Here is a 14633-nt window from a genome sequence, read left to right on the forward strand (position 1 = left end):
AATATATATTCCTAGCAAGCAAAACTGGAACATTTATAAAATTTGACCAAAGAGAAAACAGAAAGCAAATCTCAGCAGATTGTGAGGAACTGGAAACAATGTATAATACATTAATTCCCTGACATAGTGATTGGAGCTGCAATTTAACAACATAATCTAATCATAAAATCCTCTTTTGGCTTAGAATTAAGAAATGCGCCTCTGGGATTAGAGCACTGAAATGGAGTGAGAAAGAAAGTACAATGCTTAGAACTTAGGGACGATAAATTCGAGAGGAAATGTTGAACCTTAAATGCAGGCATTTTAAAAGATGAAACTGATCGACAATGTAAAAAACTGTTTGTTGTAGAAACTGTTAACATTGCTAAATTCTGATAAGAAAGGAAAGAAAGCAAGCAAACAAGAGAGCACAAGTGCACAAGCACAAATAAAAACATCAAAACTGAAGGAGCTATTGCTGCATTCCTTATGAGTATTGAAAGGTCAGAAAATACATTATGAAAACTGTTATGCTAATTATTCAAGTTTTAGATCAAATGAACACATTCCTAAAATACATACATCTGTACTTGTAAATGTGTGCAGACTAAATTTGACACAATTATAAATAGAAAATTTGAAAAATTCTATATTTAAGGAAATTGCTTAGCTGGCTGAGGTGGGAAGATCATCCTAAGTTCAAGGCCTGCCCCAGCTACATAGTGAAACCCTGTCTCAAAAAATACAGAAAAGAGAACAAGAGAAGAAAACAAGGAAGAAGATGGAGAAAAAAATAAATTGCATCTGAAAATTTTCCAGGCAATGTGGTTCATGCCTGTAATCCCAGCATGCAGGACGCTGAGGCAGGAGGATCACTGTGAGTTTGAGGCCAGCCTGGGCTGCATAGTGAGTTCAAGGCCAGCTTGAATTACAGAGCGATATCCTGTCTCAGAATAAATTTAAAACAAAACAAAGCAAAATAAAAATTTAAAACTTTCCTCAAATAAAGCTCTGCTTTCAGATAGTAACCTTTACAATAACATTTCAGAAACAAAACAAGTTTTACCCAAATTCTCCCAGAGAATTGAAGTAGAATATTTTCTGGACTATTTTAGCAAAAGAGCATAACTTTAATATCAAAACCTAACAAGCTTATTATGAAAAAGGAAAGTTAAGGACTACTTTCATTGATAAACTTAGATGAAAACAATCCTAAATGAAACATAGCCAAAGATTAATATATCACAACCAGGTTTGGCTTTCTCTAGGAATACTAGGCATTCTATATTGTTTTAACATTCCAAAATCAAGTGGTATAATTCACTGTTTTAACAAAATAGAAGAAGTCATATAATTCTCTCTAAATAAGAGAACAATTATTTGATGTATTTCACCCTATTTTCACGGATTTAGAAAACCTTTAGAAGGGCTGGGGAGGTGTATTTCAGTGGTAAAACACTTGCCTAGCATAAAGAAATAAAAAGAAGAAAGGAAGAAGAAAGAGAAGAAGAAAAGGTTTTAGAAAACTAAGCAACAAGTGAACTTTCTTAATCTCATAAAGTTTCTAAGCCTGTAACAAATAACATACCTAATGGAGGAAGACTGGAAATGAAAAGATGCTGTAAATGAAAAGATGTTGTAAATTGAATAATGTCCTGTCCTCCAATATATCTGCATCCTAGAAGCCAGAATCTGTGTGTATAGCAAAGAGGACTTTGCAGATTTTTTAACCTAAGGATCTTGGCCAAGCAGAGTCTCCTGCATTGCCCAGTGGGCCTGATGTGATCACAATGGTCCTTTTACGAGGGATGTAGCAGAGAAAGGTGATACGCTTACAGCAGCAAATATTAAAGTGACACCTTTTGAAGATGGAAGAAGAGGCCCCGAGCCAAGGCATACAGGCAGCCAGAAGCTGGAAAAAAACAAGGAAGCAGATTCTCCCCACAGAGCTTCCAGAAGGAACCAGCGTTGCTGAACCTTCACTTTTGCCCAATGAGGTTGAATTTAGACTTCTGATCTCCAGAACTGTAAGAGAATACATTTGTGTTATGTAGGCCACTAAACCTATGGAAATTTGTGACAGAAGCAATAGTAAACTAATACAGATGTACCCACTATCAAGACATCTGTTCAGCATTGTACCAGGGATGCCAGCCAGGGCAATAAGGCACATTAAAAAATTAAGAGTTAAAAAGTGTCACTATGTGTAGACAATACGACTGAATATTTAGAAAATCCAAAGTGATCCACAGAAAAGCTACTAGAATTAATAAATGAATTTAGCAAATTGTCAAACACAAGGTCATTACATACAAATCGATTGCATTTCTGTATACTGGTATATTATTCAGTGCCTATTTAGGATTCTAAAATGACATCAGTAATTTCAACGAGGAAGTTTAATACAAAGAATTATTAACTAATAAAGGATGAGCACTAAAAGGGATAAAAGAAACCTAAAAAATGCAGGAATAGCAAGTAGAGAGAGGAACTACTCTTACCTCTAAGGCTAAGAAAGTACCCAAGGAAGGACCAAACTGAGAAGAGGCCCCTATTTTAAAGAAACCTGAAATTCTTTGGAGAGCAAGTTGCTTGAGGCCCACTGAATGGAGCAAAAGTTCATTGATGGGCATCCAGCTAGCAGATCAGGACTAGAAAGGCTGCAGCCACCCATTGGGGTACCAGTGAGCCCCACTAGAAAGGTGGATACCACTGCATTTTCCACACCAATAAAACAAAATACTGCAATAGATATTTGAAACATTTGAAGAAAATAGACAGGTATCTTCTGAACATGTACAGCTGTTTTTGTTGTCATTATTCCTTAAGTGATACACAATAACAATTATTTACATACAATTTACATTGTATTTATTATTATAAGTAATTTGGAGATTATTTAAAGTATGCAGGAGGTTATGTGTAGTTTATATGAAAATACTACATCATTTTTTATAAGAGACTTGAGTATCTGCGAATTTTGTACCCATGAGGGTTCTGGGACCAAGGAATGACAGTGTACACCCAAAGCCTTAAAAACCTGCATAACCATAGTCAAGTGCGATAGTGCACACCTATACTTCCAGCACTTTGGGATGCTGAGGCAGGAGAATCACAAGTTCAAGACTAGCCTGGACAATGTAGTGACTTAGGAAGACCCTGTCTTAAAATTGAAAATAAAAGAAAAGGAGATCTGAGGATGTATCATGGACCCTTGAGTTACGACTGGCCTGGCATACAAACAATTTGGCTTATGACTGGAATTTTAGTTTCAATTTATGACCAAAGTCCTGAGTTATGACCCAAAACCTATGCACTTGTGCTTCCAGATGGTCTCAGGTACAGATGTAACACTTTAAGAGTTGTAGAAGTAACATTACAACATCCTTTCCTGTATGGGGTTCATTGAGAAATCCTGGGCCAATGTCTAAGGCCATTGACATACAGGACACTGTCTCTGTTATAGAGGAGAGAGACTTGCAAGGCGGTGGAGAGGAGCGCGAGCCTTCAGCTGACAACTTGAGTTACAAACAGCCCTCAGGAATGAATTGAGTTAATAACTCGAGTCCACTATGACTCAATTCGATCCTCAGTATTGAAAAAAACATTGTATACCTCTTGATCTTGTAATTCCACTATTGCGGGTGATGCTAAGAAAATGATGGAATACCTCCATGAGTATTAAACAATGATATAGATCTATGTTCTTTTAGATAGGTGTCCATGATTTAAAAAACACAAACATTTGTATGCATGTGTAACTGTATATATGTGTTTTGCCACATGCAATACATGTATATAAAACATATGCTAAACAGCTGGGCATGGTGATGCACACCTGTAATCCCAGCACTCAAGAGGCTTGGGTAGGAGGATCCTTGCAAGTTCGAGACCAGCCTGGGCTACATAGTGAGCTCAAGGCCAGCCTGAACTGCATAGTGAGACCCTGTGTCAAAGAAAAAAAAGAATAAAAAGCAAGGTGTGTGCTAGAGCATAATATATGGTTGATTTTAAGAAACAATATATGTACTTATGTAAATACATATTTATATATATAGAAAAAATAGATACTTGTTAATAAGCATACCTTACTTGGTTAATCAGAAAAAAAGAAAAAAATTTAATGCCCAAAGTGGTGTTTCTTAAACACGACAGTAAAGGCACAATCTATGGACTGTGAAAGCCTATCCTTATTTATTCCTTCTTTGAGAGTCTAGGGCTTGGTGGGATGGCTCACAGAGGAAAGCACCAAAGTCCCAGGCCTCAAAACCCAGCTGCCCACTGACTCGACCAAGGGTCTTGCACTTTTTTTGCCAAATTATAAAGAAATTATATGGATTGTATTGTTGTCATTATTATTAGGAAAAATTTCAGTGACTCAGTGGGCTTTTTCTATGGAGAACATTTTGGGGCTGAATTTACCATGGAGAACCCTGAGTTCACATCTGGTCCACATAGACAAAGATGGATACGCTGACTACCTGACAAGCTTCCAGGATATCCGCATTGAAAAGCCAGTGAAAGAGGCAAGTAACACATAGCCCCAGCTACAAGCTGTCTGGGCAAAACACCCTTTGTACGACTTCTAAGTAACTTAGTCCTTTGAAAAGTTGGGAGTAAAATCATGCAAGAGATGGGAGTGACAATTTCAGGAAAGGCCCAAGAGGGAATCTCCCAAGGATGCTAAGATCTGTTCAGGAAATTCGTGTATTTTAAATTTAGGCAAAAAGAGAAAGAAGATAAAGCTTCATCAAGCTAACCACATCAAATATGGGATTCTTATTTTAAATGCTGTCCAGCTGAAGGTAGACATGACATCCATTTTTCATGCAGAACAGCATCTAAAATAATGTTTTTCCTGACAACATATAGGCTTGCTGTGACCCAGAATATGTCTTGAGAATTTCAAAATGCCAAATCCTTTATTACAATGGGAACTTGCCAGGGAGAGGTATCAGACCCCAGCATTTATTAGTTAGCAGTTCATCAGCAATTAGTTAGAACATTGACCTGATTGAAGTTAGAACTTGAGTGATAGCAGGTAGGATGAGAACAGAGTAGGAAAATAAGAAATGCTGGTTGGAATCTAAAATGTCCTTAGGAAGGAGGATTTTGACCTCACTTCAGAGGCAGTTTGCCCTGGTACCTATGATCATAAGTCTTGGCTTCAAAGAACTAAGATCAAATCCTACTTAATAGCTATGTGACCTTAGAGAAAGTTACTAAGGAAAGTTATCTTCTTGATTTCTAATCTACAAAATGGATATAATACTGAGTTCTATTCTGGTACCTTCGGGCTGTAGAGGACTAAATGAATTAATCGGCACAAAGCTTGCTGTAAAAGTTGGCAGTTGTTACTGCGGCCGCCTTACTCATTTTGAACACAAAAGCAGATCTTTTATCTGATTACAGATCATTGGGTCAATAGAAGGATTGTGTTCTCCAATTTCTATCTAAATCACATACTTTGAATTGGTAATAATGGTGTTTGTTTGTTACATTTGCTGAAGCTAATGTCATTAATTCTATATATTTTAACACTTAGAAAATCTTTATTTTAGGCTCAGTCTGTTGTAATTGAAACTCTGTACAGATACCGATCTGACCTGCAAATGATATTTAATATCATTGATTCTGATTGCTCAGGTAAATGAATTTTGATTGCTTCAGTGGTAGTAGAAAGCAAAAGCCAGTCTGTTTATCCAAAATCAAAATTCTTTTCATACATTTCATTTAATGAAACTCTTAAGAGAAAGATGAATACATGTTTAATATTGATATTTTAGTTTAGCCACAAACTCTGTATTCAAGAGGATAGCATTCTATAGAAGCCTGTGTAGCCACTGGTCAAACTAGGGTAGTCTCTTTGATAAATCACCAGCACAGGCATAAAGATAATTCACTTTCCATTTTAATGTATTAGTTACTCTAAAATAAAAACGATTTGTAGGGTACTGACTCGGCTTTGGGGACTGAGAGCTATGGAAACTCATTTTTGATTTAACTTTGTTGGCATACCTATTTTCAAACTTAAAAAATATATTGGGCTGGGGATGTTGCTTCAATGGTAGAATGCTTCCCTACCATCCACAAGGCACTGGGTTCAATATCCAGCACCACAAATCAGATACTTCCCCACTACTGAGACTGTTGAACACATAGACACACCACTCACACACACACACACAAACACACACACATCAGTAATTGACCTACAAAAGTAAGTATTGCCTATTAAAAAAAGACTAAAAGATTTCAGTCCTCTTATTAACTCCCAGAGTACTGTCTTCCTCTGCTTTGATGTTATTCTCTTCTTTGCCATCCTTCCATGTTCCTTACTCTTAGATTTCAGTTCTTATAATTTTGAGATCACATTTAGCTCCACAGTCCACATTCCATCACTGTATACTTACTCTAGCTTTGGAATAACTCAGAATCATTTGGTAGTTGAAAGTGGATTTCTATTTCTTACATATACGATCATAGTTTTTCATGTCCTTCATTGCCTGGATGGTTAGGCATGCTAATGAGCTTCTTGTTGGGACTATTCAATTACTATGCCTTTCCTACCCCTCTCTTAAGTGTATCTTGGCATGAGCACTCACTGTCTTCTATATTCTCTTAGGCCAAATCTCCATGGAAGAATTTCGGACCATGTGGAAACTTTTTAGTTCGCACTACAATGTTCAAATTGGTGATTCTCAAATTGACGAGCTTGCCAACACAATGGACTTAAACAAAGATGGAAGCATTGACTTCAATGAATTTTTAAAAGCTTTCTATGTAGTGCATAAGTATGAGAAGTTGAAAAAATCAAATATCAAGTTATCTCACTACTAATGAAGACTTCTCCTCAAACTCCTTATAAACAGCTGAATTCAAATCACAGATTTTCCCAGGACCTCTGAAATTCATAGTAATAGACAAAAGTAGATTCCCTATGCATGCCACAAGCAGATGTACCAACTGAATGTTTGAAACCCTTAACAACCTGATTTGGTAAGATAAGGTTAAATGTCAGCTGATAAGATTTGCCTCCAGTGTTAGCATTCATACATCGCCACTTACACACTTAATTTGAGCCTAGTGTTGATTTCTTGGATACCACTGAAATAGGAGACCAGTGCAGATTAGAAACACACTGAAAGGAAGCCGCAGAGGACCATAAAAAACATGAAGTTCAACATCTGGAAGTGACTGAGGGACGGGAAGAAGAATAGCAAACTTAATAAAATAAACTGCTTCTGTATTCAAACTGTTATCTTTCTTTGCAATTCCATAAACTAGTGATCCTCCAGTGGCAGAATCAGCCTTCAGCGAAGGGGGCTATGTCAGTTTCCTGTGGGAAACTATGGAAGAAAATTATTTTTTAAATGTCTGTTAGAGATCAAAGTCAATATATTTAGAGTCCTATAATTAATATAATTTAACATCATTTATAAGAGGCCTTGATTATATAAATATTGGATAATTATTTGTTATTCTGATTTAATATCAAACAGAATTCTGTTTAAAGTATAGGTTTCATTTTTAAAAACTTTAGAACATTAAGAACTAGAAACAAACATACAAGCCCCCTGCTAAACATACCAGACATAATGGCTAAAATAGAACAAATATGTTTTTTAAGAGTATAATTGAACTTACAGAAAATTAAAAGAAACCTTGGGGTGGTGGGGAAGAGTACAATGAAAACCATAGCAATATTAACAAAGGCAGGACAGATTTTAAGGCAAGTATGTCATTAGGAGTCAAAAAGGTCATTAATCACCTGATGCAGTGATGCACATCTTTAATCCCAACACTTGGGAAGCTGAGGCAGGAAGATCTAGCCTGAGCAACTTAGTGACTTAATGAGACATTGTCTCAAAATAAAATGAAAAACAAGGCAGGAGAGAGTATAGCTCAGCACTCTGTTCAATCTCCAGTACTGTAAAACATGCACACACACACATACCTGCACACACAATCGTTACTGTACTTTGCTATATTTCCCCCAGTCCCCAGCCCTTATTGTGCTGGAGATTGGATCCCTGGGTTGTGTGCGCCTTAGGTGAATATGCCTTACCACCAAGCTAATCTCCAGCTCCAAAAGATCATTATTGAATGTGAAAAGGATAACTTACCAGGAAGACACAAAAGTTGTAAACACATTTGATGACAAAGCTTTACATTTTTAATGCAAAAATTGATGCAACCACTAGACTAAGTTACTAAAAGGAGATATTGAATAAAACACTGTCAGTAACTGATTAGGGAGTAAGAAGTTCGTGTATAGAAGACAGAACAGCCCAATTAGTTCACCTGATGGTGTGTATTATACACTATTTGTATATAGATGTGTGCTTGTGATAAATATAATCACAAACAACTCTGCAATCAATTTTAGAGAATCCATATTTATAAAAACTCACTACAAGTCTCTAATACAAATAATCAGTAACAAAATTGTACATTCTTTGATCATAATGCAAATGTAGTCCATAAGATGAATTAATACTATTAATAGCATGCTATCAATGCTATTAAGCTAAAAACCAATATAAAATATAACCACATTAGTAAGTACAAAAGGTATATAACTATAGATATACCAGAAAATACTGATTAAAAAGTTCACAAGAATTCTGTAAATAACTTCTTTGCTAATAAGTTTATTTTTAATCATTTAAATTAAAATTTTAACTTATATAAAACATAAAAATTGCATATATTTATGGAGTGCCACAAGATGCCACTAATTTTTAAAACTAGGCGAATGAACTCTTTCCTTAGGGAAAACCAAATTTATTGAAGCTAATTCATGAACAAAAGGATGATTTGAAGGGACATAATCACCTGGAGAATGCGACAGCCTTATAATGGGTACTTTGGCCAGGTATGAACTTCGCGTCCCAGCATTTCCTTTCTTGCATGTTCCTGGGAAGGATCGGCCACAGGAAATTCTTGAGAGACTGGAAGGCAAGAAGGAAGCACACATGTGCTACTGCCAGTCTACTGACTCACCTTATTGGCATGAAGCAGCAGGTAGGCCTGTGATTCCTCTGTCTTCCCTTGGATCCTCTGCCAGACTCTTTGATTTCTGAGCTGTTTAATGCCATTGAATCAGTATATATCAGTATACACAAATATAGAATATATATACATTCAGCTTACACATACACAGAATCAGTATACACAAATATAGAATCAGTATATACATACATATATACAGCCACACATCAGTTAAAATCAGGGCAACTGTCTCATGGTTCACTAGAGGAACAAATTTATATATCATACATAAGTATCATTAAAAGGATTTAATTTGTGGGCTTACAACAGCTGCCTGCAGGATCATGGGTAGAAAAATGCAAATGACCATCTGCGCACTGGAGAGCAAGGGGATACAGCTGAAGGTTGAAGGCCTGGAGCTCACTGCAAAGTCTGGTGCAAGTCAAGTCTGTGCCAGAAAGCTGAAAGGTCTGGGTTGAAAAGCAGAAGAGTCTGCAGTGGAAGGCTGGAGGAACTGGAGATGAATATTCAAAAGCAATAGAGCAGGCCAGGGCCCCTCCAAAGAAGAAAAGGGAAGATTTCTTCTATCACTTTTTATTCTATCCTGGCTCCAAGCTTATTCGTTGGTGTTGCCCATATCTGGGCTGGGTTATCCCTCCCCATTTTGTGACCTACATGTCAGGCATCTACAAAGACACCCAGAGCTTTACTAATCTGCTAAGCAGTTCTTACTCAAGTCAAATTGACATATCACGATGATCACAGTTGCATTCTGATAACTGCATCAGTAGGTAATTTCATCATTGTGTGAACATCATAGATTGTTTTTACACAAATGTCATGAGTCAGTATAATCTGATAGGACCACCATTGTACAAGCACTCCAGAAATGTAGTTATGGGGTATATGACTGTATGTATTTCCTACTGGTTCTGCCTCTCGCTGAACCCTGACTGATATGGAATTTGGTACTGAGTTGGTTCCAGAACAACAAAATCGTTAAGAATGAGTGCTCTGAATTCGTCCTGAGTTTTCTGGAGTTACTTTTCTAATCTGATACGATTTAAAGCCACTAATAACCTTCCTTTCAGTGAGAAAGAGGATGCTTTCAGTCCATGGGATGAAGTAGCAAAGCAGTTACTCAAATTGTCACCTTTAATGAAGTATCCCTAGAATGCAGGACTCTGGGAAACCAAATATAGTATTTTCTACTTTAGAACATTTTAGTCAAAATAAGTATATTAGGGTTGGTAGGTTGCTGAAGAACCTGGAGAAGCAAAATGGTCAGCAAAGAACTTTAAATTCTCACCTCAAGACCTTTACAGACACCTGAAAATTTCTAGACTACCCTGAAAGGAACCCTTATCTCTGATAGCCACCAGGTTGGGATTTCCAAAAGCCAAACCCAAAGTCTAATCCTGGGAATGCTTGACAGCACAAATTCCCAACCTCATAGAGTTTCTGCCCTCCAAAAACCATATTGAAGTTTGACATTGTAACAGAGGTAAGGCGTAATTAGATCATAATGGCTTTGCCTCCATGAATGGGTTAATGCTGTTACCAAGGGAACGTGATGACAGGATTGGCCTGATTTTCCCCTCTGTCCCCTTTCTACCATGTTTTGAAGCAGCACAAAGGCCCTTACCAGATGCCAGTGTTTCTGGCCTCCAGAACTGTGAGCCAAATATATACCTATTGTTTATTAATTACTCAATCTATGGTTTTCTATTATGGTAGCAAAGAAAAAAAATAAGATCCTTTTTTGTCAAGTGAGAGATCATTGATTGGGGATGAAAGGCAGCTAGAAAATTCAAATGAGAATTTATGGGCAGATTCTGACTCACATCTTCTTTTCGATTAGAAGCATCCCTTTTAACTCTCTGCCTGAGGAAACTGCACTTTCCCCTTTCCTGAAGATCCTGTAATGGCCTCCCTGAAGTCATCATCTTGAAGTCACTACTGATCCTTGTCATACCTTTCTCTCTCTTTCCCTCTCTTCCTCTCTCTTTTAAATGAAGAGGGTGTTTATTGGAGAAAAAAAAAATAGTTTCTGGACTTCCAGGAGGGCCCAAGTGGGTTAATGCATGTCCCCTGGATCCAGAGCTACTTAGGGATGAGTGGAATATGGGAACTGCTCAGTTCTTTAGTGGCCACCTATCACAGATAGCTCTGCCACCACCTATGTCTGAGTATGCTAATCTGACTCTATATGGAAGATCAGAGGTGCCGGAAACAATGAACAGTGTTGAGATGGTAAACGTGGGTAAGACCTAAATAAATAATAACCTGCTATAAGAATTATACAAAAATTAAATAATAACAATGGTGCGTAAATTGAAGAGGGAGTAAGTGGAGTTAAAGTGTTCTAAAATCTTTGCATTGTCTAGCAGCAGAATAAAAGCAACAATTACTGTTAGATTATGACAAATTAAGAACGCATATTATACTCCCCAAGGAAACTGATTTAAAAACAGTAAAATTATATAATTTCCAATGTATGTGGGAATGGAAAGACAACTTTTTACAGAAGTCAAGACTGTAAAAGGGAAAATGAACAAAGAGAATTAAATCCAAGCATGAGAATTATTACTTTCAATATTAACAGATCCAGTGGGGGGAAAAACTGGTTTTGATGGATTAAAAGAACCTCTAACTAAACAAACTCAGAGCTCTGGAGGAAGAGCCATAGAGAATTTACTATAAAGTAACCAGAGCCAGTACACCTATCAACTAACCGAAGCTCCATGAGTAGGTTCAGCTGTGTTCACCTGAGCACAATCCAAGCTACAAAAATGGCACAGCTGTACCTTGCCCCAAATGCTGCCGTGCAAAATTGTCTAAATAAATGTTTTAAAATACAGCATAAAATTTTAGGGCAGTTTCTGATGTGTCTGAACCTACATGATAAGATAATTGACATATACAAGTGGAGTGTTGTCCTAAAAAGACTGAAATGTGAGTCATTGACTTTGGGACAAGGCATGAGGGCAGAGGTTGTAAAAGCAGTTTAGAAACAGCAGAGGCTGAAAAATTAGCTAGAAACCGTTATACTTGGCTACAAGAAGATTATGTGGTTTTGAAACAATTTCCAAAACAGTAGTCTATGGTAGCATGGAAGATGGTAGATAAGGTGGTCTCAGGCAAAAAAGTTGAAAGTGATAGCTGTGGCCCTGGTTTTGTAGCATACAACAGAGATGAGATGAAACCAAAACTTAGCTTACAAGTAGAATTTAGGAGGACGATAAAGGGCCCAGTGCTGGCTGAGTTAGAAAATGAAAGTATTTTTCATCTTTATTATCCAGCTGGCAAAAGCTTTACAAAGTAAATTAAAATCAAAAGGCAACTTCTAGCCAAGATGGAGTAACAAGGACCAGATTTATCCTCCTGCCTGAAACAATTTAAACAACGAAAAGAAAAAGACAAAATATATGCAACAGTAGTTTTCTAAACAGCGGACATCAGGCATTAAAGGACAGTTACCTAGAGAGATGACAAACAAAGCAAGTGAGCCTCACATTGCCCCTGATTACTGCCTTATGAGGGTTCACAGGCTGAGGCACAGTAGGGTGAAAAAAACTCAGGCGAAGCCCAGAAGAATTCCTAATTTGGGAGACCAAGCAGCTAGACTCTGGAGAGTTTTCTCTGTGCAACAGAGAAATCTGGAGACCTGGAGAGGATTCCTCTTCAGGTATTCAACAGAGCAATGAGCCCTATGTGCGCACAAGTAAACTCCCTGAGGCCGGGGGAGGAAACCATTCAGTGCTCCTTTAGGGCCTGGAGTAAAACCTTGTCCCACTAATGAATATCGAAAATCTCAAAATTTATGAGAGATTAGGTGGACTACTCCACAGTGCCTTGCCTCAGTGTTGGGAAATAATTAATGAATAAACACTGCTCTGATTCTATCTTACAAATTTCGTTCTGTTTTTTAAAAAAAAATACTGTCTGATTGTACTTTCATGAACTATCTTGAGTAGTCAGATTCCTAAGAATATAAATCAGTAGTGGTAGCGTGAGTCTGAGGGAATGGAGGAAGGAGTTGGTGTTTAATGGGTGCAGGGATTCAGTTGGGGAGGATAACAAAGTTCTGGGGAGCTGTGGTACAATACTGTAATATACTTAACACATGTTAAAATGGTCAACTTATGTTACATGTGTTTTTGTGCTTTATCATGGAGAGAGAGAGAGAGAGAGAGAAAGCAAGAGACAGAGACAGAGAGAGAAGCAAGACTACCCACAGGGCCTGTGCCAGGCCCATGGAGCCACATAAAGCTGGACACTTCCCATAAGGCAAGGATCTTTCTTTTCTTATTGGAATTCCTGGTTATGTGTGTGTGTGCTGTGGTGTGTATGTGATGGGTCCCTAAAAGAACCCTGGAGAAGGGTTTATTTCTTTCTGTTTCCCTCTCTTTTTATTTTAAAGAAAAAAAGCACAGAAAAATAAAAAAGCAGTCAAGCAAACAAACAAAAAATAACAAAAGTGAAATGACAACAAAAAACAATAGTGATACAGGATTTCAAAACAAGATGGTAGGAAGTTAACAATGGTTGTTATATTGCATATTGTTATCTTCAAAATAGTTGCTCAGGTTTCCAAAAGCAGGCATGCAAAATTGATCAAACAGTATGATTTTCCTTTGAGCAATTTCTTTCCCTTTCACTATATCTATTGTAGCTTTCCTTTCACTATATCGATTGTAACTTTTGGATCTAATTTTCTTTCAATTTGTTACACTAGTGAGACAGTGTTTACACATGTCAGTCATTTATTTCACCTATGAGTATGGTGTCTAGTTGCATACATTTACTTATAAAAATATATAGTTCATCCTTCTTAATAGCTAAGTAGTACTCCATTGTATAAAAATATCGCATTTTTTAACCATTCCTCAGTTGATGGGCATTAGGTTGTTTATAAGCTTGGTTGTTATAAATTGTGTATATATAAATATGGGTGCACATATATCACTGTGGTATGATGCTTTCAGTTCTTCTGAGAAAATACTCAGAATGGGGATATCTGACTCAAATGGAACCTCTAATCCTAGTTTTTGAGGAATCTCCACACTGATTTCCACAGTGGTTTTGCCAATCTACATTCCCACCAACAATGTAGAAGTCACTCCAGCATTTGTTATTCATTGGTTCCTTGAAGTTAGCCATTCTTTCAGGAGTGAGATTGTATCTCAGTGTTGCTTTACTTTGCATTTCTCAAATGACCAGTGATGCTGAACAGTTTTTCATATATTTATTTGCCCATTTGTATTTCTTCATCTGAGGATTGTGTATTCATTTCAGATGCCCATTTTTGGAATGGGTCATTAAATTCGGGGACCTGATTCTTTTTTCATTTCTTTATATGTTTTAGATAGAAGTCCTTTCTCAGATGACAGTTGGGAAAAGCTTTTCCCAATCCATGTATTTTCTTTTCACTCTGTCGGTGATTTCTTTGGATGTGCAAAAACTTTTTAATACGATGAGATTCCATTTGTTGATTCTTTGAGGTACTTCCCATGCAGTCTAGTTTTTGTTCATGAACTCTGTCTGCCCCTGTCCTCAACACATCTTCCTTTTTTGTCTTCCAGGAGATTTAGGGTTTTTGTCTTTAATACTTAGACTTTGATCTATTTTGATTTTAGTGCATGGTAATAGGCATGGGT

The 14633-nt window shown here is 37.1% G+C and overlaps 1 protein-coding gene across 8 annotated transcripts in view; it reads left to right on the forward strand.

The window, feature by feature from the left end:
- Positions 1-12785, forward strand: part of Ppef1 (protein phosphatase with EF-hand domain 1) — a 152838-nt gene extending 140053 nt beyond the window's left edge. For 7 of the 8 annotated variants that reach the window (XM_013148907.3, XM_063242707.1, XM_013148905.3 and 4 more), the window contains 3 exons: positions 4342-4505; positions 5541-5625; positions 6605-7234. In XM_013148907.3, the coding sequence (XP_013004361.1) occupies positions 4342-4505; positions 5541-5625; positions 6605-6819 (464 nt within the window). In that variant the 3' untranslated portion in view covers positions 6820-7234. Of the gene's footprint in view, positions 1-4341; positions 4506-5540; positions 5626-6604; positions 7235-8754 lie in introns of those variants that run through there. The other variant, XR_002790360.2, reaches the window with a different exon arrangement.
- The last annotated feature ends 1848 nt before the right edge of the window (positions 12786-14633 follow it).

This window comes from Cavia porcellus, unplaced genomic scaffold, assembly GCF_034190915.1.
Source record: "Cavia porcellus strain 051 isolate PalLab524CR breed Dunkin Hartley unplaced genomic scaffold, mCavPor4.1 scaffold_33, whole genome shotgun sequence".
NCBI classification, from domain to species: Eukaryota; Metazoa; Chordata; class Mammalia; order Rodentia; family Caviidae; genus Cavia; species Cavia porcellus.